We start from the raw sequence: 25053 nt of genomic DNA on the forward strand, positions 1-25053 counted from the left end.
CATGTGGCTTGCCACATCACTAAAAAATTGGGGTGTTAAATCTTGAAGGTATTTGTGGTCTCCTGGGATAACTGCGGGGGTATTTTTAATCCCAAAATGTAATGAAGGGTATTAGTGGTCTATTTCGCATAGTTCAGGGGCAATTTTGATCCTTTTCCGTTAAGTTTTTCATACCTCCAACTGCATTAAATTCTAACTTTTCTATACTCCTCAAGTTAATCAAAATTTCATAATTCATTTAATTATAAAGTTTAATTGCAATTACTATGCATTTGTTTAATTTTTCTATAATAATTAAATAAATAGGTTTTGAACAAATTTTTGAAAATGGAACAAATCATTTATTAATTTGACTCTAAACAAATTATTTATGCTTTCATATTTCGTTTAATTATAAAGTTTAATTACAATTACTATGCATTTATTTTATTTTTCTCTAATAATTAAATAGGTTTTGAACAAATTTTGAAAATGAGACAAATCATTTATTAATTTGACTCAAAACAAATTATTTATGCTTTCAATTACTTCAAATTTCTCATACAAGTCATGTATTCCTCAAATAACTTTTCTATATTCCTCAAAAGTTAATGAATAGTACTTCATAATTCATTTAATTGTAAGAATTGAATTTAATTTCTTCTAAAAATAAAAATACAAATAGGGTAAAAGAAGCAACATATTGCTTATATTTTATACATTTTTTTTTTTTTTTTACAAAACAACAACTCTCTCCTTCTCTTCTTTTTCTCGTTTTGTTGCTTCAACAGCCGCACTGTCCTCCTTCTTCTTGTTGTTCTTCTTCATCAACACCATCTTCTAGGGTTTCTTTTAGGGTTTTCCAGAACCTTCTTGAAGCTGGATTCTCCTTCCTTCCTTCTCCCCATCTCTCACCGTCGCTGGTTCACTGGTTTCATTGATTAATCCTCAAGAAACAACCTTTTTCAATCTCCCTTTACCATCACTACTGAAACCCTGATCTTTATTGCAAATTACCGGATAAAAACGGTATCTTTAGGGTTTTTGGTATCTGGGTCGATCTGGGTTATGAGTTTCACTCCAAAATCTATTCGATTAGGGCAAGGTTAGGAAAATTTTCAGCTTCAATTATTGGCGATTTGAATGGCATTGGGGGATTTGATGGCGTCGAGGTTGTCACAATCATCAGCTGCTTTGGATGAGTTTGGACATGAGGATGGGGAAAGGAATAATGTTAGAGATTTGGACACTGCTAGTAGTAGCTATGTTGGTGGTGGGGTTGCTGATAATGCGATGACGACAACAAGTATGGCTTATTTTCCGCAGACAATTGTGTTGTGTGAGCTTAGGCATGATCGTTTTGAGGATTCTGTTCCTTCTGGTCCATCTGACACTGGGTTGGTCTCTAAATGGCGGCCTAGGGACCGAGTAAGTTGTGCTCTTTTCGTGTCATTTTCATTTGTTTATCTCAATGTCCTTGGTTTGCCATGAAAAATATTACTTACCAGTATTCGAATGAGATGAGCCAATTCATGAGGATTTATATCAAGTTGATGAGTAGTTTCTTGATTGTTACTCGTGGAGCATAAGTAAGGTGGTTAGTGGTGCAGTGCATCAGCTTGTTGCTTGATTTGTCAGCTGATTTTCATCTGAAAGTTGAATATTACTATCCATTGTAAGATAGCCTGCTTTCTCCAGAGTGAATCTTATTCTAGGATTGGCTTATAATTCAAAAAATTGGAAGAGAAAGTAGACATCAATGACATTTTAAATTGGGTATCCTGAGATTTAATTTAATAAAACAAGTTTGTTTCTAACAGCCAGTTCAAAGATGGAGGTTCGAACAAGAGATTCCAGCCTTTGCAGTTTGTGATTTTGGTATGACTACTCTGCGATCTGCAAGGAATTGGCGGAATTTGGGTATTAGATTAATTTAACGCTTCGTGATTCACTGTGAAGATTAGAACTGTATGGGAGCATGAGTTCTCATTTGTCACCATTGCAGAAGAAGTATCTTCCTTTGTGAGCCGTAGTAAAGCTGAAGCTTGTTTTCATCCTGGATGTTAACTTGGGGAGTTAGACATGACAATTTCCGTTAAACTAATTGCTTATTGTGCTCTTATTAGACGCGTTTGGCATAAACTTATGTCGAAAATGTTGTTACTTTGATTAGAGCACTTTGCACATGCCCGTAGTGTCTTCCAATATTGCAGAATCCGTCAACCAATATCAATCTTGACTAAAGACATCGACATACAATTCCTTAAAGATTAAGAGGATGAAGTGATTCTGCTATGAGATTAAATGTTTAAGTGGGTTTCTTAAAAAATTTCCTAGGTTTCTGTAATTCTGTTGAAATGTCATGTTTTGACTTCCAACATGTAGGATATTAAGGAGTCAATGGGGCTAGATACCAAATGGGGGAACTCATTGGGTCATTTTGTTCTTTTATTTTTTAAGGCTTAGAACATTGGACTTCAAGAGGCTTGTTAATTGCTGATCAGTATTCTGCCCACTGCCTTCCCGAAGTTGGGGTTCCCCTAAAGTGTACCAGTTTCTAGAAAGGGAGAAATTGATGTGTCAATCAAGACACTTGTTGATTAATGGGAGGGATTTCGTGGGAAGGTCTTCTGGTAAGACTGAAAGTAGAGTGTGCTTTAATTTGGTTAGAGTACAATATGTGGTTGAACACAATTTTCTTGCTATATGGATATTGTCTTTAGAGGGATCAATAGATAAATATGGACATTTAATTTGAGGCAAAGTGGGGCCCCCAAGGCCTAGGCTCAAGTGGCAAAAGGTGGAGGATTTGTGGCTTAGGTCGCAGGTTCAAGCCCCACACCATGCAAAGCGAAGCCTGGTATTTAAGTGGAGAAGGGTAGAGGGGCGGGCCCATCATCCACCGAGTTTAGAAGGCTGTGATTGGTCCAAAAGGGCGGGTCACAGACGGATTTCTCGGTTATCAAAAAAAAATAAAATAAATAAAATTGAGGCAAAGTGGGATAATGGATTTTATTAGAAACAGCTGGAAAGAAAAGAACATAGGAAGAGCTCATACGACTTTAACATATTTTAATATCACAAGCAAATGTTAAATTGTAAGCACCCAAGATTGTGGTCTAGCTGTCAATGTAGTGGGTGAAAATCATGAGAAACATCAGTTCAAATTTCAGCAGAGAGAGAAAGCACCAAGTCTTTTGTGTCTAAGACTTGATGGGCAGGCTACCCGACACTAGTGTTGATGGGAGGTAGTAGGTACCCCATGATATAATTGACGTGTGTGCAGGTTTCTGGACACTCACCTTATCTTGTGTTATTAAAAGTTATCACTTCATTACTTAAAAGCTATTGAAGCAGCGAAGCGAGGAGTTATCGTTTCATAGGTGAAGCTATATGCTTCAATGAAATGTGGGCTTTAACCAATGAGTGGCGAAGTGATCCAAACGAGAAGGGGTTGGTTCCTTAATTTCAGCTTTGAAGTTGGATTAATATTGACATTGCTATATATGGATGTTGGAATAGTTATATTAATTGCAATTTGATTAGCTTAGTACTAAATTCATGTATTTGGTGTTCTCTAATTTTCTCTAATTGTGCACTTTACCTTAAAGGAGCATATGCTTCACTTTTTGTTTTCTCTTCAAGCTCCCCGGACTTTGTCGCTTCTTTTGCGCTTTTTGCTTTTTAAAACATAGCCATCACATAAAAGCAAATATTCAATTTTTATGGATAGTGATGATTCATATACCTGTACCCAACTAATTCGGGATTGAGGAGTATAATAATAGTTTCTTCGGAAAGAAAAGTTGCAACTATTACGCTTCAATAGTATTAGTGGTAGAAGTAGTTGTATCAAAAGCCAAAATTTTAATAACAATGGCTGTCGAAGTCCGCACACATTTGACTTTGTGAGGTCCTCTTTTAGTGTTAATCTAGACATTTAAAATGAATTGGAGTATAGTTTGAAGATGCCATTGTTCATTATGCCCCTCAATAACTAAAATAAAATGCATAATAGCATATAGATAATTAGGGTTAAGAATTTGGCAACATATTGGATATGAGAACTTCAATTTGGATTTTTGGGTTTCTCGATTCAAGAAATTACAATCCAAATAAGTTCGGATTGGATTGGGTTTTCAAGTTAGGTTTTTTATTAATCAGTATGGTTATTTTTGGATTTTCAGTTTGAGCCTATAAGTTGAGCTCTTCTTCTTAGAAACAATTAACATCCAAATAAAGTTATTCATATTAAATTGCACCATCCATTAACCACAGTAAATGCATCTCAGTTTGCATTAATTATAACCTTAATAGGGTATATTAACTGATTTAGCCGGGTTCTTAACTTAGTATTGGGTATTTGGGCTTATGTCTAATGGGTAGGGATTAATATAAGGTATAGAGCATTCAGATTATCAGATATCCGAAAATTTGAAGTCTCAAATCCCAAATCCATTTTTTTTAAGAATTAATTCCAAAATCCAATTAATGGTATGGAATTCAAACGAATATTTCATAATATTTGGATTTTGGTTTGGATTTCAATTTTGCCCAATCCCCTAGAGATAATACAAGCATTGAGATGGAATGATGTTTTTCTATAAATCTGGGGGTTGATTAAGCTTACAATAAAGAGTGCCTTTACCTTAATTCTGAACTAACATCACTTTTTTTTTAACAAGCAAAACACTTTATTAGTTTTTTGGATTACAAAAAGGGAGTACGGTGTATAATACCATGTTGGCGTCAAAAGTATGTATATGATGAATATAGGACTGCACTGAAGTCATCCAGATTCATCTATCAAGATTGACTGTTTATACAATAAAGTATTATTCTCCTTGCACTGAAAGTATAAAAAATATATATTTAAATGGACTGCACTAGAGTCATCCATAGTATTCTTTAGTTTGTGAAATAACTAAGGTATTACCTCCCCTCTAATCGGAATAGAGGTCCATTACATGAGAAGTGGAGGCGATTATGGACCAATTTTTTTTTTTTTTTTTTAAATATGCATCTTTAGATTATGTCCAGGTACTATGATAAAGTGTATTCCTTCAACAATATATTGCGAATGGTGTACCCTTGTGTGCTAGTTACTGGTATCTGGATGTGATTGTTTACTTCTTTGAAAAAAGAGACAGCTTAGTGCTGGTAGATTTTTTTTTTTTGATGACAAGGGAAACCCGCAGCCGCTACCCTTTGGGTGCGCACAGGGTAAAACCCTCGCTCCTATGCAATAGCTCGCAAACCACATAGGAGAGGTAACCCGCACTAGGCAAGCCTGGTGCGACGAGCTCGACCCAGAAGGCAAACCCCTTGCTTTCGCTGGCAAGGGGTTTCGAACTTGAGACCTCCAACATGGAAGTCCCAAGCTCAAACCACTGGGCCACCCCGAAGGGTCTTAGTGCTGGTAGATTGAAACAACAGTTTTGCAAAGGAGTCCAGAAGTGACTTTGGATTCGTTGTTTGATAAAATTTGTTTTTACTTGTTGCTTATTAACCTGTAAAGTATTACTTGACACATGCAATGCCTGAGGAACAACGTGTTTCAACTGTATTTTGCCAGCTCGCTAATATAAGTTGCATTTGGAACTTACCCTCCATGCAGTAAACATGCCCAATCTTTTACCTTCTTGTCCATCTTAGCATGCAAAATTTTCTGCAGATGAAAACAGGATGTGTTGCCCTTGTTTTGTGTTTAAACATCAGCGTTGATCCACCTGATGTAATAAAGATATCTCCTTGTGCTCGAATGGAGTGTTGGGTTGGTACGTCTCTTCTTCTTCTTCTTGTTCTGCTTGTACAATAACTAGCTACCGATCTTCATTTTGCTATATTTGATTTAAATGGATGTTCTTTATTTCATTCTATTTACTTTTAGTAATTTTCAGTGTACTTTATATTCTGAAGGATGATTGTTCATAAATTCCCCCTTTTCCCCTAAGAAAGAAATGTCGGTGGTAAATTTGTTTTAAAGTGAGACCTTTTCTAAAGGATTATAACTTTTCAATTTTCTTACTTGCATTGTGATTGCGATAGTTGTTGAAAAGACAGACGATAGCTACAACTTCTCAAGAATTAGCTATTGATGAAGTTCACAAAGAAGACTTGAATTTGATATGCTCTGGCGGACTTGTTGCAAAAGCAACCTGGACTTTCAAATTTCAGGATAGACTTCTCCTGAAGCCATGGAAGTTTCATTTTTCAACACTTCCTTTTGTTCCTTGATAAATAACCGTAGTAAAGTTTTTTTTTTGATAATCAACCGTAGTAAACTTAATGATAGGTTCTCCACTCTCGTAGAAAGCTTTAAATGAATAAGTGCAAAATTTAACCATCTAGAACCTCAGCCAATGCACTGTGAGATCTTGGTAATTGCCTGCGTACCAAAAGGGGGGGGGGGGTTCTGCACAGTGGATGTGACATGCCATCAAGAATGTATGCTTTTCCAGTAGAGAATATTCACATTTTGCAAACTTACCGCCAGCAATTGTTGAATGTGTCCCAAAATTATAGATCCAACTAAAACCTCATTTTTCTTTTGTTTTAGCTGACTGAGAAATCCGTCTCAAGCCATCCCTTTGGGCCAACTGCAGTGGCTTCGGAACTCAGGGATGTCAGATCAATGGCTCAGAGAAGTGCCATTCTTGACAAGTAATATTTATAGGAACAGAGTCTCAAGCAGCTCCACTTACCCTGTGATATTTCAAAACCACCTAATCTAGGCTTCTCTAGCAATGTTTTGCTCCCCCTGGCTGATAAGAAGTCTCAACACAAGTCTGTCTAAGAAAAGTGCTTTGTCCCTATGATATACTTCAGTTGAAGAAGATTTCGGACATTGTTAGCATCCAGAAACGAACAGAGATGAAGACCTCAAGCCGAGTCTCTGGTCGGCTTTTCTCGGGGAAAAAGTTTGAGGAGACAAACAACAGAGTACCTGGACTGTAGTTCCTAATCTTAACTTTCTGCCTTTTACTTCGTTTCCTCCATCATCTGGTTCAGTTTGTCTTCTTTTACTTCTCAATGTGTCTCCAGTCTTCTGTCTACTTCAATTTGTTCAAAGCATTTGCCGTACTAACTGGATCCAGTAAGAGTCGCTTATTGGCATCAGCTTCCTGTCTTGTCCTTTCATGGTAGGGGATAAAGGAAGGATCTGATTTTGGCAAGTAAGTGAAGGATCTGTGCAACATAGGTTATTACTTTAGCAGTGACAAACAAATAAAAAATCATAATTGATGATGGTTCTTTTTGGCTGAGTCTGTTTCACTTGAAGCAATCTGAATATTTTTATCTCAGCAAACTTTCATGGTGTTGGTGTCATATTCTATTGGTCTGAGGGGGGGGGGGGGGGGGTATAAGATGTAATTTGAAAACTATAGGTTGTTTTATTTGCGTCCCAGCTTAATTTCAAAGATTAGTGCTTGAAATTCAACAGACTAATAATTACTAATGGTACTAATTCCTATCTCTTATTTGACAGATCCATTTTCGATGGCACCTCAAAAAGCACTTGAGACAATTGGGAGAACTTTGAACCAACAATATGAGAGGTGGCAACCTAGGGTAAGAAAATGTTTTGACCACCAATTTGATATCTACAGTTGATAAGGTCTTAGCCTTGATATATGAATGGGTAGGTTATGATGACCAAACACGATATGTAACCTTATGCAGGCTAAATATAAGATTTCCTTGGATCCTACTGTTGATGAAATCAAGAAGCTTTGCACAACTTGTCGAAAGTATGCTAAGTCAGAGCGAGTTCTATTCCATTATAATGGACACGGTGTTCCTAAACCTACAGCCAATGGTGAAATTTGGCTATTTAATAAGGTTTACTTTCTTACCCAGATTGCTTTCTCAGGGCTGTGGGTGATTTCTGCCTTTTCTTATTTGGGTGTTTGTTTTAGAGTTATACGCAGTATATTCCTTTGCCAATCAGTGACCTGGATTCCTGGTTGAAGACACCATCGATCTATGTATTTGACTGCTCTGCTGCTGGGATGATTGTTAATGCCTTCATAGAGGTATACTCTTAATTGTTTACGTCATATATGTACTTAATAACGCTGTAATGATGATCTATCCGTTCCTAATCACACTCTCATTAATATCGATGCTTTTGTTTGATCAGCTTCAGGACTGGACTGCTTCTGGTTCTTCTGCAACTTCTACAAGGGATAGTATTCTGCTTGCTGCTTGTGAAGCACATGAGACGCTTCCACAAAGTGCTGAGTTTCCAGCCGATGTGTTCACTTCCTGCCTCACAACACCCATCAAAATGGCATTGAGATGGTGACATGCTCTCTACAATAGTTTTTCATTTCTTCCTTTTCTCTTCTGCTTCTTTCTCCTACACTTATCCAATTCTTCAATGGAGCAGGCATAGCTGCAATTCTTGATTGATGGAAATTAGTAAAGTTTCCCTTGGCATTTTCATTTTATGATGTTACCTAGTTTCTCTCTCCCTCTAAAAATATTATAGGGGTCATCCCCATGTTCACTGTTAATGAATAGCCTCTAGCCAAAAAGATAAAAGAAGAGAAAAAGAACTCGAAATAATGGTTATATCTTGTGCCAGTCTGTGTAATAGGTAAAGCTATCTTAGTGAGTTTCCATATACAGTGTTTTAAGTAAATACTTTACTGTCTCTTAGTTGCCTTTGTGTGCTTGTGTTGCCAAGTCCTTAAACCTAGTATGCTGCTTCTTTCTTGTTTAAACTGATACATTTTCTTCTATCAAATAAGTTGATTTTAATTTTCTTTTTTCCTCGTATTTGTTAAGTGAGAGCATTTTTTCTTGCAACAATTGTTGACCATTTAAATCTTTCTTCCTCATGTGTTTTTGGCTTCTAGGTTTTGCACTCGTTCGTTGCTTCATGAGTCGCTTGATTACTCTCTGATTGATAGAATTCCTGGCCGGCAAACTGATCGGAAGACACTTCTTGGCGAGCTGAATTGGATTTTTACTGCAGTTACCGACACAATTGCCTGGAATGTTCTACCACATGGTAATGGAATAGATTATTTGGATTGATACAAATATGATAATTTATGCATTTTAGTCTCTTTCTGAAGTACGAGTTTCAAACATGCAGATCTATTTCAGAGACTGTTCAGGCAAGATCTGTTAGTTGCTAGTTTGTTCAGAAACTTCTTACTTGCTGAAAGAATCATGCGCTCTGCAAATTGTTCACCAATTTCATACCCGATGCTACCACCTACTCATCAGCACCATATGTGGTAACTCCATTGAATATTTCCACGTTATCTAAAGTTCATGTTTACCTTTCTCTCACCTGTGGTTTACATGTATGGTAGGGATGCATGGGACATGGCAGCAGAAATCTGTCTTTCACAGCTTCCAAATTTAGTTGAGGATCCCAATGCAGAATTTCAGGTGGGCTTAATGCTTACCATCCATTTGATATGTGTAGTCATAGTTCCAAATCCTGAAGAATATTATGCAGCGATTAAATATTCCCTGTTTTGTATGTCTTCAGCCAAGTCCATTTTTCACAGAGCAGTTGACAGCTTTTGAAGTATGGCTTGACCATGGATCAAAGGATAAAAAGCCTCCAGAGCAGCTGCCCATAGTGTTACAGGTAGGAAATTTCTCATGGTCCAAATAAGACGAGGGACTGTCCGTTGTTCTTCTTGCCATCTTGTAGGGATTTTAAGTAAATTTTCTGGGATGTAGGTTCCATCTATCCCCATCTCCTGTTTCTTTAATAATTTGATGAACAGGTGGAACAAAAATATTGGATATCCCTGCTGTAGTCAAATTCATTGGTCAATATCTTTTGTTGTTCCCTACTTATCAAGAAAATCAAAGAATTGTATTGGTTGCTCCTTACTTGATATAAAGCATTGGCTGCTGTCTCTTCTGGCTTTGATAGAAATGGTTTTTAGGAAAATAGTTATCATGCTTAAGATTTAGCTTTATTGAATTTTTAAAAAGGAAAATGTGACACAAATGCTTTGGCATGATGCTGAGGAATGTTTGAACCATCCCTCGTATTACGTCGAGATGCGGGTATGATTAAACTTTTTCCTGTTGTCATTTCTAACGCCTCCTAATGCTGTTTTAATATTCTTGGCACATCATGCATACTTCATTTCTTTCATAGGCCTTTTCAAGTTGAATTTTTGAACTTCCTTCCCATGTTTCCTGAAAAACGGAAGTGATCTATCAATTCTAGTAGATTAGTGCACTTCTTTTTGAATTTGTTTTTTTAATGATTATGGTGAATCTTACTTTGTATATGCAAAGAAATTAACCTGAGGAAAGTTATTAAAGTTTTGGGGTAGAAGCAAAGTTTTTCTAGTGAAATTGTTGAGGTAAAAAATGCATCATATCTGTCAGAGCAGATATTGTGGTTGGTCTGTTTGCTGGTTGAGCAGAGGATTTTTTTTGAATTATGAAGTAGGTTTGACTTACTTGATGATTATCCTCATGACACTCAGATATATAAAGAAACAGGAAACTGTAGTTCCCTCAAATATGAGCTGCTAGTGGTCATTGCTATTTATTGCTAGGGTTACTTTTACATTTGGTAGTCTTGTTACCTTTGTGCATTTTTTCCCTTCATGCATGCCTCTGTAACCAATTTACGTTTTTATTAGGTGTTACTTAGTCAATGCCACAGGTTTCGTGCACTTGTACTTCTTGGAAGATTTCTCGATATGGGACCTTGGGCTGTTGATCTGGTACTTACAATTGACTTCAGTTTTCCATTTTCTTTAATTGGTTGTGGCATCTACTTTGTGACTAATATGTAAGTGAACACTTCCAGGCCTTGTCTGTTGGAATATTTCCTTATGTTCTAAAACTTTTGCAAACCACCACTCCAGATCTTAGACAAATTCTTGTCTTTATCTGGACGAAGATCCTTGCACTCGATAAGGTACATGGTTTGGCTGTAACTCAACATCTATGTTGTCTAATATATCATTTCCAATGTATTTCATCTATGTGTTTATTTCTTCTATATGAAGTTCTCCATTTTCTTTTCTGTTATTGCTATCTAAGAAGCATGCACACCGAAATTTGGCTTGATAGATCAAACACCTGTTGGACTCCCGTGGACTCTATCCATGTCTTACTAGTTTTCCTCTTTTTATTTGTTTTATTTTGTGACATTTCATCATGTTTTTGGAGACCAATAGGACATGAGTTTGCAACTTTTGTGGTATTTAAACTTTTAAAGTTCTTTCCTTTGGTGTTTGGTGTACAAAGCAGAATTTTTGAAAGAATGGAGTGATACTTCTTCTGAGATGAAACTTGTGATAGACCTATAATCTCGAGCCTCTTTTACTGAACCAAGTGCTAATTGGGGAGCAAGAGGCGGAGTTCTTGCTTCAGCTTTCTGTTAGTTTGTTTTTTTTTTTTTTTTTTTTTTTTGTTTTTGTTCTTGTTTTTGTATATTTCAAACTACTTTGATTAGTTTGTAGTCTTTGTTCTGTTTTTTTCCAAATTTAGCGATTCTAATTTGCAATCTGTTACACCTATGGAGTATGTGTTTATATTGATACTTATTCTCTTTTGTTTTTGTAAGTTATGATATCATAAACTCTACCATCTACTTCTATACTAATAAGATTATTATTTTCCTTTGAGTCAAAAGTCTTGTCAGGTTGACCTTGTAAAGGATGGAGGACATACATATTTCATTAGATTTCTTGACAGTGTGGAGGCTTATCCAGAGCAAAGGGCAATGGCTGCATTTGTTTTAGCAGTCATTGTGGATGGTCACAGACGGGGTCAGGAGGCCTGTACTGAAGCGGGTCTTATACATGTCTGCTTGAAGCATCTTCAGGGATCGACGCCTAATGAGGCACAAACTGAACCACTTTTTCTTCAATGGCTGTGCCTTTGTCTGGGAAAACTGTGGGAGGATTTCACAGAGGCTCAAGTACTAGGTTTGCAGGCAGATGCACCAGCAATATTTGCGCCTCTCCTGTCTGAGCCCCAACCTGAGGTTTGTGTCGCCCCTCTTAATAGGAATAGGCTGAACTTGCCAACTGGTGAAAGGAAAGAACTGGGTTGTTTGATTTTGTGTCAAGTGGTTGCAAGTGGGTCTTCAGTGAAATATTCAGATTTTGACAATTAGCTAAAAAAATCATCATTTCAGGTGCGTGCTGCAGCTACTTTTGCTCTAGGGACTTTACTTGATGTTGGATTTGACTCAGCTAGGGATGGTGTTGGAGGAGATGAAGACTGTGATGATGAGGAGAAGGTTAGGACTGAAGTCAGTATAATTAAGAGCCTTTTAAGTGTTGCTTCTGATGGAAGCCCTTTGGTTCGAGTGGAGGTTGCTGTAGGTATGCTTTTGCTGAATCTTCTCCCTGAAGACTCTTCTTTTTGATACACTTACTGTTTTCACACCCTCAGTTCCCAATATTTGGTCTTTATTTCCTAGAAGGAAAAATACTTTTGTTGCAATATTATTTGAAAGGTTTTGCCACAGTTCCGTATGATGAGGTGCCTCATGCATGTTATCTGTCCCAATTATGAATTTTGCTTATCTTTCACTTTGAAGGATCCGTTATTTTCCTTTCGTTCCTGCTTTGATTACTTTTCTTTTGAGCTGAGTGTCTACCGGAAACAACCTCCCTATCCCCACAAAGGCAGGGGTAATGTGTGTATACATCCTACCCTCCCCAGATCACACTTGTGGGATTCTACTGGGTTTGTTGTTGTTGTTTCACTTTACAGGAGGAATCTGATGCCAAAAATATAATTCTTTGCTGTCATGTCACTTCTTTGTCCAAAAATCTTTCTTTTTTTTTGCTGTAAAATAAAATAAAAGAAAAAAAAAGTGATATCCATGTCTAAATGGCGAATCTTTACTGTGGTTGCTCAATTGTATACTTAGTAGTGCAAGTAATTCAGCCTGAAAGTTGCTTCTTTCATGCTTGGTGAGTTCTGATTGTTTGATGTGAATATCAGTTGCCTGACAATCATGCCTAGTTCTCTGATTTCCCGTTATAAGCCCCTTCTTGATCTTGTGTATACACCATGCAGTATTTCTTTTTGTGTAGTCACTGCTATGCACAGAATTCTAACTGGTAGGAGTTGGGTTCATGTTCTACCATCTTTTGCAGCTTTGGCACGTTTTGCCTTTGGGCATAACAAGCATCTGAAGTCAGTAGCCGCTGCATATTGGAAGCCTCAGGCTAATTCCTTGCTAACTTCCTTGCCTTCTTTCGCGGTCAAGAGTTCTTGTAGTGGGTATACAACCCCGACTCACAGTATTTCACATGGAAGTAGAGTTCCGTCTCCTATTGCTCCTTTATTGAGAGTGGGGGGTGACAGTCAGTCCATATCTCGGGATGGGAGAGTCTCAACCAGCAGCCCCCTTGCAACACCCGGCGTTATACATGGATCACCTTTATCTGATGATTCCTCTCAACTTTCTGATCCCGGAATCTTGAATGATGCTGTTACCAATGGTGTTGTAAATCATACAAGATCAAGGCCTCTAGACAATGCACTCTATTCTCAGTGTGTACTGGCTATGTGTGCCTTGGCAAAGGATCCGTCACCACGTATTGCAGGTCTTGGCCGGAGAGTCCTTTCCATTATCGGGATTGAACAGGTTGTTGCCAAATCTGTTAAGTCAACTGGTGAATCCACAACAGTTCCAAACACTGGTTATGCTGGATTGGCTCGATCTTCATCTTGGTTTGATATGAACGGAGGTAATTTTAGGGCTTCTGGGAGATTTGGTCCATTTCTTTTTTCTGGATGAATGTGATTACCATATTGTTACAGTCTATATACATCCGTAGTCCACTAACATTTCATTTTAATACCTCATTTAATACCTTTTTAGGAACTTTTTTGAAGTGATTCTGGCCTCGTTTAACTGTTGTTGCAGGACATTTACCTCTGACTTTTAGAACTCCTCCTGTTAGTCCCCCACGGCCTAGTTACTTGACAGGAATGCGAAGAGTTTGTTCTTTAGAGTTCAGGCCCCACCTAATGCACTCTCAAGACTCAGGATTAGCTGACCCATTGTTGGGGTCTGCTGGATCTTCTGGACCTTCAGAACGCAGTTTTCTTCCCCAACCAACTATCTACAATTGGAGTTGTGGCCACTTCTCAAAGCCACTTCTTACTGCAGCTGATGATAGTGAAGAGATGGTTGCTAGAAGGGAAGAGAAGGAAAAGTTGGCCCTTGACCTCATTGCGAAGTGCCAACACTCTTGTGAGTCTGTTCACGTGCTTTCCCTTTTGTATCCATACCTTCTCTTGTTTGTGTTTTCTCATAATTTATAAATAATGATATCTTTATCAAAATATTCTATATAAAATGAAGTTTAAATTTAATGAGCAATGTTTTTTTCTGTTTCAGCTGTAAGCAAACTACACAATCAAATTGCTAGTTGGGATACTAAGTTTGAGATTGGCACCAAAACTGCTTTGCTGCAGCCCTTCTCACCTATTGTTATTGCTGCAGATGAGAGTGAAAGAATCAGGTAGAAGAATCTCATCAACCTGAGTAATCCATTATTGCTGTAATAACTTGGTTCAGTTTATTATTGAAAAATACTGGATAGGATAGGTTGGTTCAGGTGCTATCTTAGTTGGAGCTGCATAATCTGCAATTTCAGCTTATCTAGTTGTCTCATGTCTGTCAGTAAACAGTCAATATCATGTGGAAAGTTTGAATGTGAGTCAATCTAAAAGAACATAATACATAATGGAAATATGCTCCTCCCGCCAAGAAAAATCATTAACATTTCTTGGAGTGTGTCATAGCGTTGAAGTTTTTCTCTTAGAGTTGGTGCTTGAGTTAGATTCTCTCGTTCAGTTATAGCAAATTAACAGAAAAAAGGTTAGTTAATGATGTTTCAATCTGTTCCATCAGAGGCATTCTCGTTGTGAATTAAATAATGTGTTAAAAGGAGGGTGATTTGTGATGTATACTATTCCTATTTCACTGCTTCACTATTCCTGTATCAGCTCATGGATTTTTCTTTCAGTTGCTTATCTTTGTCATTCTTTTGTTATCTCAAGTCTTCTAATGTTTTTTGCCATTAAGTTTGTATGTGATGCATAAAATATCATGCTCCTTGTGTTTTTATGAACAGGGTATGGAATTACGAGGAGGCTACCCTTCTTAATAGCTTTGATAACCACAGTTACCCTGATAAAGGAATTTCAAAACTGTGTCTTGTCAATGAGCTAGATGAGAGTTTGCTCCTTGTTGCTTCAAGTAAAGCTTTGCTGCAACAAACTTTTAATTTATATTGTTCATTGATGCCTAAAGTTTTAACAAACTTTTGTTTATATAAAAGGTGATGGGAACATCCGGATTTGGAAAGACTATACTGTAAGAGGCCGACAAAGACTAGTTTCTGCATTCTCGTCCATTCAAGGTCACAGACCTGGTGTCCGTAGTGTGAACGCTGTTGTGGATTGGCAGCAGCAGTCTGGATATCTGGTAATACCGTGTAATATTAGCTATTCAGACATTAATATATGAATGCACTAGTACCTTCAATTTCCATTTTGGTTAGATGTATTACTTTAAAAAATCCTTGAATTTCTTTCCTTTCATATCTCGGATTTATTCTGTATCTTTGTCTGGCTCATTTGTGCTATTAATGTTCTTATACAACTTTTTCAATTCGTTACCAGTTTTCATCTGGTGAAGTTTCGTCAATCATGGCTTGGGATCTTGACAAAGAACAACTTGTTAATACAATTCCAACATCCTCAGATTGCAGCATCTCAGCATTGGTGAGTTTTCGGAATTTCCCTTTAAGATTTATGGCATTAGTATATATTATCAATTACCATTAAGATTCTAATGCTCTTTGTCTGCAATAATTAGACTAATTGGTAAAAACCCAGCATCAGCTCATATTGATGCAGCATGAAATGCCAAAAGCCCATTTTGCTTCAATTGCTATTTTAGACTTTTGTGTGGTCGAGAAAAAATGACAAAAATTGTCCCTTATGTTTGAGGCTAGGGTCAAAGTAGCCCCTTAGGTATGTGCACTTAACAGTTTTGGTCCTTTAAGTTTACCACGAGTTGACAAAAATAGTCCTCAAATATGCACTCAACATTTTGGTCCTTTTAAGTTCCCTGAAATTTAGTACTTAAGTCTTTGGAAAAATATTTATCAAACTTTTATCTGTTAAATTTGCTGGAACTATGAATTTTTAAAATTATTAACACCAAGAAAGTTGCATCAAATCCTAAAATATTCAACACAAAAACTACACGGGACACTAAAGAATATTTTCACTCACAAAGCACTCCAGATCTCTTCAAAATACTATAGATTATCTGGCGTGTCTTCATTTATGCACAAACTTTTTTCCAGTATATTTTTTTCTTCAATAACTTTTTTCAAAAGATGTTCAAACCGCTCTAGTATATTATGTGTTTAGTAGAAATTTTTTGTACCCAGGGACAACACTTTGAAGCAGGTTGTTATGGCAACTCTTTAAATTATTAGCTGTTATGGTTGATATATCCCTATTTAGGAAGGAGTGGTTGTATGGGGAGCTGATATGTGGAAAAAATAGTGGTCTTGTTCATTGCAATCCCTTTAACAGCCTAATAACTTAAGATATTTGACTAAGTTCATGCTAAATTTAGTTTGATGTATCAAGCTAAGTTTGGGAATAGAGGTGGCATCAAGAGTTGACACTGCTGTCTAAAAGACATTGCTTTTGAAACACACCATGATTCAGGTTTGGTCAGAGGTGTATGCGTCTTGAATTGAACTGCCTTATAATATGGTTAGTCAAATAAACTTTTAAGGTTATAAAAGAACAAGTCATACAGATTTATTTGTAATGCTTACGGTTGGATGAAAAAGAGGTTAGGAGGCTTCTGCTGAGTCCTGCATTTAGTAGGAAGGGCTAGTCTTCTGAAAGGAGTTGGTTGTGGATGAATCCTTTCCCCCCTTTTTCAGTTATCCACAGTTTCTGTTATAAAATAAAGCACAAGTGAGTTTGTTACGCCTTTCCAACTAGGCGGCGACGTATGTTGCTTAGAATTTCAATGTGTATTCATTCTATCTCTGATAGATACTTACATTTTTTATCTCTCTGATGTACTGCAGTCAGCTTCTCAAGTTCACGCAGGACACTTTGCTGCTGGCTTTGTGGATGGATGTGTCAAACTATTTGATATTCGAATGCCTGAACTGTAAGTTGAAGCTTTTACTATATTTGGGTGATTTTCTTTTCTCCTTTCTACACATCTTCTATAGGATAATTGATGTGATGGCATAGGCATTGCATTATCCAACTTTTAGGTCTGTTCTCTTTTTCTTGTTTGAGAGTGGGTGTCCTGTAGGAGAAGCTTGTCTTTTGGTGTATGATTTGTAGGCTTTTAGGTGATATCCATCTTTTTTTTTATTCTATTAGACGGTGAGTTCAAATTCAGTACGCCAGGATGGGTATCCATTCTAGTAATTCGTCTTGTATGTTAACAGTGGGACTTACATGCATACATTTTTTGTTTTTGCATGAAATACTTGTGTCATTTCTCATTTAATGCTCAAATTGTATTTATTTAGGCTTGTTTGTGCTTCACGGCCGCACACCCAAAGAGTAGAGAGAGTAGTGGGGATCGGCTTTCAACCTGGACTTGAACCAGCAAAGGTGACCACTGTCATCTTGTTCAAATTTATTCTTTGATCTTCTTCTCTCTTTTGGCATACCAGTAATCATCAACTGTTTCTTTTGTTTCTTAGATCGTCAGTGCCTCTCAAGCTGGTGATATTCAGTTCCTTGATATGAGAAATCTCAAGGAAGCTTACTTAACAATTGATGCTCATAGGGGATCGCTAACAGCCCTAGCTGTTCATCGTCATGCACCCCTTATAGCAAGTGGTTCAGCTAAACAGCTAATCAAAGTCTTCAACCTGGAAGGTGAGCAATTAGGCACCATAAGATATTTGTCCACCTTCATGGCTCAGAAGATAGGTTCAGTCAGATGTCTTACCTTCCATCCCTATCAAGTGCTGCTTGCTGCTGGAGCAGCAGATTCTTGTGTTTCAATCTATGCTGATGAAATTGCCCAGACAAGATAATTTTCTGAAACACTCAAGATTGAGAACCAAAAAAGATTTTACAGACATAAGTTGAGGTGGTCAGCTGCAAAAATGGACTGTTGACATCTCTGAAACATATCAGCTCATTGAGGTCTTGTGCTACTTATTCATTGAGCCTCTGCAGCGACGAGTGTTGCCAAGTTGGGAAAAAATTCAACATATTGGAGGAGGTTTTAGCAAATAATTTGATAAATAGGTGGTAAAAGAAAGGTGTAAATATCTGTTATTCATTGTTTCTAGTTTGTAATTTTCTCCGTGTGCTTCCTTAGTTCAGCCCCCTCTACTTTCTTTTCTCCCTTGGTTCAATTTGTACAGCTGAATTCATAATTTATATATGTTGTTGGCAACCAGCGTTCTGTGTTCCATTGTTTGTGTTTTTTGGGTTTCTCACCACCCAGTGTTCGGTATCCACATTAGAGTCCGACTGTTCTGGATTTTGCCCCCATTTGGGAGGTAACGCTCCCTACCAAAGATTTTTCCATCCTAAGGTAGGAGCAGCCCCATCCATTGTTTTAGTTACAATCTTTAAATCCATTGTTTTAGTTGCAATCTTTTAAATCCGTTATTTTAGTTACAATCTTTAATTGAAGCTGAATGGCCAATTAATGTGTTAAATGGAATAAAAAAGATCATAATTCCTCTCCAAGTTAAACTTGCCCTTTAGCTACAACACTTTAATTTCCATGTTATAGTCTACGAAATTACCTCGAGCTGAAATACTTGCTCTTAAGCTTGAAGCAGAACTTCCTAAGTAGATTCCATTTATTTCCTTCAATTTCCCAGAGTATGAGGTGTGTATGCAACGTTAACCCTATTGAATTGGCCATCTATAAAGTCCCCTTAGAATTAGCCACACATGTAATCCCAAGTATTTCATTCACATTAATCATTCTAAGGTTGATTCATATAATTATATCATCACATGCAAGCCACACATCCACGTAATGTTTGTCTACAAGAACATTAGAACACCATTTCCGCCAGCCTAATCATATGATGTCTCCATCAATTCTATAATGTATCTACTTACATGTCACTAATCAAGTCTATACATAGAGTAAACCATATCCTAGCTCGACTAAATAAAAGTTCTAGCAGAACCTCACCATACTATTTGTTCATGTCTTTTTTTCTAGCATTGTCAATTTTTACCTATCCAGTTTAGTGCTCTGAATCAGGAAAGGAAATTGTGAATAGTAATAACACAAAACTCGAAATGTGAAGTCCCATTAGGATGCTGCTAGATTTCGGCAAGCTTCTTGCCAGCGGAGACGTCCAAGAGAAATCGTGAAAAGTGATCCATATGATTATGGAGAAAGGAAGGATGAAGTTGCAGACTCATCAGCAATAAGTTTTAAAGATAATCAAATCCTTATTGTGACGAAGAATAATCTTACAACAAATGGCAATATCACCAATTCAAGTTATTCACTGCCAGTATAGAGACATAAACCTAATCCCATAACAAAGAAGGGAGGAAAAATAAATCAACTCAATGGTAACTTCAGTAACAGATTTCAAACCTCATCACCCTAAGAGATTATTTAACTGTGGCATAACATAAACACGGATAATGTAACAGCCAACAGCCAGAATTAAATCAATCTTATAACACTATTCTGCCTGCAAACTCCAAAAAACCAAATCAAGGGAGGGTAGAAGGGGTGGGGGATGGTCCAATCATGTACATCATATTGACAGCATGGTATAGAAGATGTGCCACAAATGCTTCTCATTTTCGTCCACCAACCATACTTTGGCTGTTAGTTCCTGATAAACCAGAAGATGAGTTGTGTCTTTGATCCCCGTTGCCAAAAACATTAAGATCTTCAAACAGCCTATAAGATGGAATGAAGGTTCTTTGACCAGAAGCGGGAGTTGTTGTCTTGGGGTTGGGATGAACTTGAGTGTCACCATTAATAGCTAAACCATTGCTTCCCATATTGGGGAACGAGTTGATATTCTGTATGGGTCTAGCGCCTTGCAAAGACACAGGTGTATTTGTGGTTGCTTGTGGAGTTGAGTACATGTAGGTTGGTCTGGACGAAGGACTTGGATTGTTCAGATATCCGGGAGTTGCTGCCCAAGGTGGAGGTGGATAAGCAGAGCACTGTGGGAGCTGAGTCTGAGCACGTGGTGATAACAGTTGAGACTGAGGATGAAGTTCTTGCTGAGTTCTAGGTTGTTGGTTCAGTTCAGGTTGCAAAGGAGATTGTGGAAGCTGTTGTGATGTATGCTGAGATTGTAATGAAGATTCTTGGGGTTGCTGCGGTTGAGGCTGAGTGGATGATTGGGGTCGGGATTGATGATGAAGTTGTGATTGAGGTTGTTGGTGTGGATGAGGCTGAGGTTGGGGCTGGAACTGGGCTTGGGTTGGGTGTTGAAATTGAGGATGAAACTGAGGTTGGCCTTGGTGTTGATATTGAGGATGAAACTGGGGTGGTAACTGATGCTGGGGTTGGGGTTGGGGCTGAGCCCAAGGAGCTACATAACTGTTAAAGCTCTGATCTTGATACCCAATATAAGCTTGAGATGCGTATGGATTCCCATGTGTGGTTGAGGCAAGCGGCTCCTGATTGTTTTGAGTAGCTGAAGCAGAATTTTGTGATGTTTCGGGATATACACTTGACGACAAGGTGAGGCTCAAGAGATCAATTATGTCTTGTTCTTTCGTGGATGTTGCAGGTGGGTCACGAAGAATTAATGCATTGCTTGCGACAGGATCCAATGGTTCTCCCATAGAATTGCTAGTATTGGCAGAGACCACTCCTTCACTTGTTTGGGCTGATGGACTAGTTTTTGAATGTCTGCATCAGCACAAGCATGAACGTCATTAGAGTGGACAAACTACAGCCATAAAACCACCATACAGTCACAAAAAGAACTTCTGATTTCCAAAAACTTCTACCAAATCCAACTAAAAGTTACTAATCTTTCTGCTGAGCACTACCCACCCCCTTATCTTTCCTCTCTTCATCCAGATGAACTTTTGGGAAAATCAACATGACAATTAAAAAGAACTCTAACAGTGAGTCAAGGACGACTATTTTGAAATTTCCTTCGCATGAAAGTGTAATAACCTGCTAGTCTTGACATCTTACTGTTATATTGCCATGGCACTACATACATGCAATGTGGTACTTACAATTGGGAATAAATGCATCTGTTATCTCCATATTTACCTTCGAGCTAGTTGGGCAAAGTCGTCTTCCTCATCTTCCTCTTCATCAATTTGACCTGCGGTTGCTACAAGAACTGGTGCAGAAGGTTTGACATCTGCTGTTGGACTGGCTGGTTTAACTTCAACAGGTTTGAGGCTTGGATCATGCATTCCTCTTGCAGAGAAGTTGTCATTTGAGACTTGAGTTGGGAGTGGAGAACCAGAAGCTATTGCATCATGTTTAGCCAGTACAGTTTGGAGGTTATCATTCAATTCAAGACCCTGGGCAAGAAGTTCTTCATCCCTACGATAAATCAGAACAAATTTTAATAGAAGAAAATATACTGAAAAAATAAAGGAAACTAGCACCAGTCTAGTTAACATTTGCATCACCGTTTTCCCCATGAACACCACAAGAAACAAAAGACATAATTACCCCGTTGTTGTTAACATTTGCATCAACTTCTTCTGGTTAGAGCGACACCGGTCAACAAGATCAACTATAACTTCGTCCTTTACAGCCTAGACAGATAAAAGATAGTAAAGGGTTAAAGATTTTTTATTAATGAGGTGCATGAAGAGTAAAGTATGTACATACCAAACGATCGCCTGGGGTCACAGCTTGAAGCATATCAGCCAACAGATCAGCAACATCCCTCATAGAATTTATGCTGGACAAGCTGTAAGGCAAAAACTTAGTTTACAAAAGAAATGATAGTGTGAATCATAACACAAACCACCATAGTGCAACAACGTACGATCAATAGGTCTGCAAGGGCTAATTGACTTACCTTAAGTTTCCCACCTCTGCTGCCATTGCCTCGTCAAGTCTTGTTGATGAATTGCTTGGCATTCCATAACCAGGTTGCGCTTGTCTTGGTGCAGGATGAGTAACAGGAGGAGTAAAGATAGGAGCTGTATCAAATGAACGCTTGGGAAATTCAACACCAGCACGCTGCCATGATCATGACACCAAGGTGGTTACTAGAAAAGATAACTTCAATACAAAATGTTTAAGCATGGGATTTCACTCCTTGGAGAAGGTTTCTTTAGAAAGAAAGTGACACCCCACCCACCACATAGGGGAGAAAAACAACAAACAAAAGAACCAAAAAGAAAACATCTGAACAATTCCATTAAAAATATCAAAACACAGAAATGAACTGCATAAATCCCTTTCCCAACTGATCGTTGGAGGAAGAGATCATCTATCTCAAAGGTAATATTTCACACCAACAAATCAATGTCAATACAAGTATCTCAATGAAATCACAAGCCTATTAACACACAAAAAATGATTTTGAATTAAAACATCACATCTGAGTTACTAACCCTCAATTCTTCATAAGCCCAATAATACTGGGGATACTTTCCTCCAGGGCCACCAAATGCCTCTTGCCAAGAGTCCAGTAGTACTAGCACTTTATCTCTCACATGCATATCAGTCTGCAAAATCATCAAAAGAGTGGCAGAGTATTAAAATAAAAGGTCAAGAAAGTATGCCATATATTATCAAATGCAAATTGAGCTTGAGATTATACATGCATCTAATCAGAAAGAACTGAAATATTTTGCACAAAACTTGCCTTCTTCTTTACAATTTTGACCATGTCTTGCAATATGGTTCTTTCAGTAATTTGAAAGTGCACATTATCACCACAGTTCTTCACCATTGTCTCCATAAGCTGTAGGCAGAAGAGCAAGAAGAAAATCATTAGAGTCATCAAAAGTTAGCGCAGCTTGACAACCTTAAAAAGAGATTGGATATCAATACCAGGTAAAAAGAAATACTATTCTGCTTAGTTCTATTTTAGTCAATAATATGGCCCTCAGTTTATCAAAAGCGAAAAGCGTTAAAAAACACTCCAGGTCTATTGGGACTATAAGTGCAATATAAGTGTGGGCTTCATTTAAAAAGGTGCAACGAAGAAAAAAAAATGTAATACAAGAATTAAGTAAGAACTAAACAAAAAGAAACTTCATTCAGAATGATTTTCTTAACTATCATAAATATCTTTGGATTTCATATTTATTGTTTATTACCGCTCTGTTTAAGATGGAACTCGTGGGCAATGAGGCAAACACCATAGTGCCTTGCATACACTGAGGCGCAACCTAAATAAGGTGAGGTGGAGCGCTTACCCTGTTCTTCAAGGCTTACGTGTAGAGCCTCTGACACCACTGATGGCCCTAATTGCTAATGAAATTTTACTAACTGTAAATTATATAAATAAAGGAGAGGTTCCAACATACGTACTGTTAAAGCAAGTAGCTGAACTTTGGGGTTCTTGTGCTGCAACCTCTTTTTCACAGCTTTGACAACATCTTTTGCCAACCTGTATAGAGTGGGGAGAATTAAATCAAACCTTAAATTATTTTCCACTTGTTCTAGCTCTATGCATATAGTTTACATCAACTTCAAGCAATGGAGAATGGAGGATAGTAACTGAAACTAGGATGTGTGTAGTCCTTTAATTAAGTTCGATGTTCAAAGAACTAATTATCGAGAATCCCTACTTTCCTTGAAATATATTTAGTACTCTCATGAAATGAGAATGAGTAGTTTGTATATCCTTCTAAGATAATAGCTCAACACCTAGAAAAATCTAAACAAGAATAAGAAACAATTAAGAACTGGCTCCCCTTGATAATTCTTGGATACAAGTGAAAATCCATTCTTGGTTGCTATAAATTGTATACACATGTGAAGCTGGGTAATTCAACAACTTTGAACCTAAAAAGGTCTTACTTTGCTCCTACATGTTCCCTAACATTCAAAAGCTCCCCAAAGGCAAATGGAACACAGTAAAAAATCAAAATAAAGTACACTTCTAGACTGATAAGTCTTAAATAAGACTTCAAACTATCAGAATTTAGAAAAAAAGCACAGAAAGAAAATCCCAATACAAAAACAACACTAATTTCTATTGTCTTAGAAGAAACCCACACATGAATCAATAAGCCCAAACAGGACTGACTTCAGAAAAAAAAAACCCTTTTTTTCCATAAACCATCAAGAAAACACAGAAACAAAAACCCACCATTAAACTTACAAGAAACACAGAAAAAGGTAAACCCCATATAAAAAAAAGTCAACTTTCCCCCCTTTCACCATAAAAACAACAACAACAAAGAAGTAGAGAAAAAGGGGTTTTGCTAATTATGTAAAAAAGAGAAAAAACAATTTACCATTGGTTAGAATTGATTGTATCACAAATATCAATATTCATAGTCCAATCAGGACCGATCAAGAACTCGCTCGTTGCCTTCTCAACACGAACAGCAGCTGATGAAGATGATGAAGACGAAGAAGAAGTTGCACCCAATGATGAAATCATTTTCTTTTTTTGAAAAAAAAAAAAAAAAAACTTTACAAGGTTTGTTAGTTTGTGGGCAAAATATTTAAATTGTATTTTTTGCGAGAAAAACTAGGGAATTTTGGTTATTTGTTCGTGTATTATGGTGGGTGTTTGGTTTTTCCTTTTCTCTTTCCGGGAATTTCGTCTTTTTTTCCTTCTGCCCTTTTCTTCTTCTCAATTATCATCTTCTTCGCTCTGGAAAAGGTCTTTCTTTTTACTTACAATAGCTCACGCGCTATTATGGCAAGTTATACACACGCGCCTAAATTTGATAAATGGTCCCCCTATTTTTTTATATACTTTTTGGGTTCCGGAAGAGAGTATAGTATTCTTTCATTTTTATTTATTATTTATTATAAATATCAACTATATTATTTATTAATTAAAATGTTATTTTCTTTGGAAATTATAATTTTTTTATAATATCTTTAGTTTTTCTGAACGTCATTTAAGTAAAATCTCA

At 37.3% G+C, this 25053-nt stretch overlaps 2 protein-coding genes across 2 annotated transcripts; one reads left to right on the forward strand and one right to left on the reverse strand.

The window, feature by feature from the left end:
- Positions 1–718: 718 nt before the first annotated feature.
- Positions 719–18421, forward strand: LOC125871703 (regulatory-associated protein of TOR 1-like). Its single transcript, XM_049552351.1, has 23 exons — positions 719–1407; positions 5654–5756; positions 7469–7551; positions 7663–7821; positions 7899–8015; positions 8123–8283; positions 8844–8998; positions 9086–9230; positions 9309–9387; positions 9491–9592; positions 10614–10697; positions 10784–10894; positions 11615–11968; positions 12122–12311; positions 13095–13691; positions 13871–14200; positions 14348–14471; positions 15087–15211; positions 15294–15439; positions 15637–15738; positions 17076–17161; positions 17535–17619; positions 17712–18421. Exons 1-23 carry the CDS (start codon positions 1123–1125, stop codon positions 18048–18050), a joined length of 4062 nt encoding a protein of 1353 aa, XP_049408308.1. The 5' UTR covers positions 719–1122; the 3' UTR covers positions 18051–18421.
- A 1129-nt stretch (positions 18422–19550) lies between these two features.
- LOC125871705 (TOM1-like protein 6) lies at positions 19551–24769 on the reverse strand. Its single transcript, XM_049552352.1, has 9 exons — positions 24421–24769; positions 23489–23567; positions 22818–22916; positions 22564–22677; positions 22023–22186; positions 21830–21911; positions 21668–21753; positions 21254–21535; positions 19551–20878 (listed from the first exon to the last, which is right to left on the reverse strand). The coding sequence occupies exons 1-9, from the start codon at positions 24567–24569 to the stop codon at positions 19804–19806; spliced, it is 2130 nt and encodes a 709-aa protein (XP_049408309.1). The 5' UTR covers positions 24570–24769; the 3' UTR covers positions 19551–19803.
- Positions 24770–25053: the final 284 nt, after the last annotated feature.

The sequence above is a fragment of the Solanum stenotomum genome, chromosome 7 (genome assembly GCF_019186545.1).
Source record: "Solanum stenotomum isolate F172 chromosome 7, ASM1918654v1, whole genome shotgun sequence".
Classification (NCBI taxonomy): Eukaryota; Viridiplantae; Streptophyta; class Magnoliopsida; order Solanales; family Solanaceae; genus Solanum; species Solanum stenotomum.

Coding starts and splice junctions, on each gene's coding strand:
- LOC125871703 (XM_049552351.1), top strand. CDS start 1,123: ATGGCATTGGGGGATTTGATGGCGTCGAGGTTGTCACAATCATCAGCT. Junction 9,388..9,490: donor ATCCCAATGCAGAATTTCAG/GTGGGCTTAATG, acceptor GTATGTCTTCAG/CCAAGTCCATTTTTCACAGA. Junction 12,312..13,094: donor TCGAGTGGAGGTTGCTGTAG/GTATGCTTTTGC, acceptor CATCTTTTGCAG/CTTTGGCACGTTTTGCCTTT.
- LOC125871705 (XM_049552352.1), bottom strand. CDS start 24,569: ATGATTTCATCATTGGGTGCAACTTCTTCTTCGTCTTCATCATCTTCA. Junction 22,917..23,488: donor TTCAGCTACTTGCTTTAACA/GTACGTATGTTG, acceptor TTCTGCCTACAG/CTTATGGAGACAATGGTGAA. Junction 21,754..21,829: donor TGACCCCAGGCGATCGTTTG/GTATGTACATAC, acceptor TTATCTGTCTAG/GCTGTAAAGGACGAAGTTAT.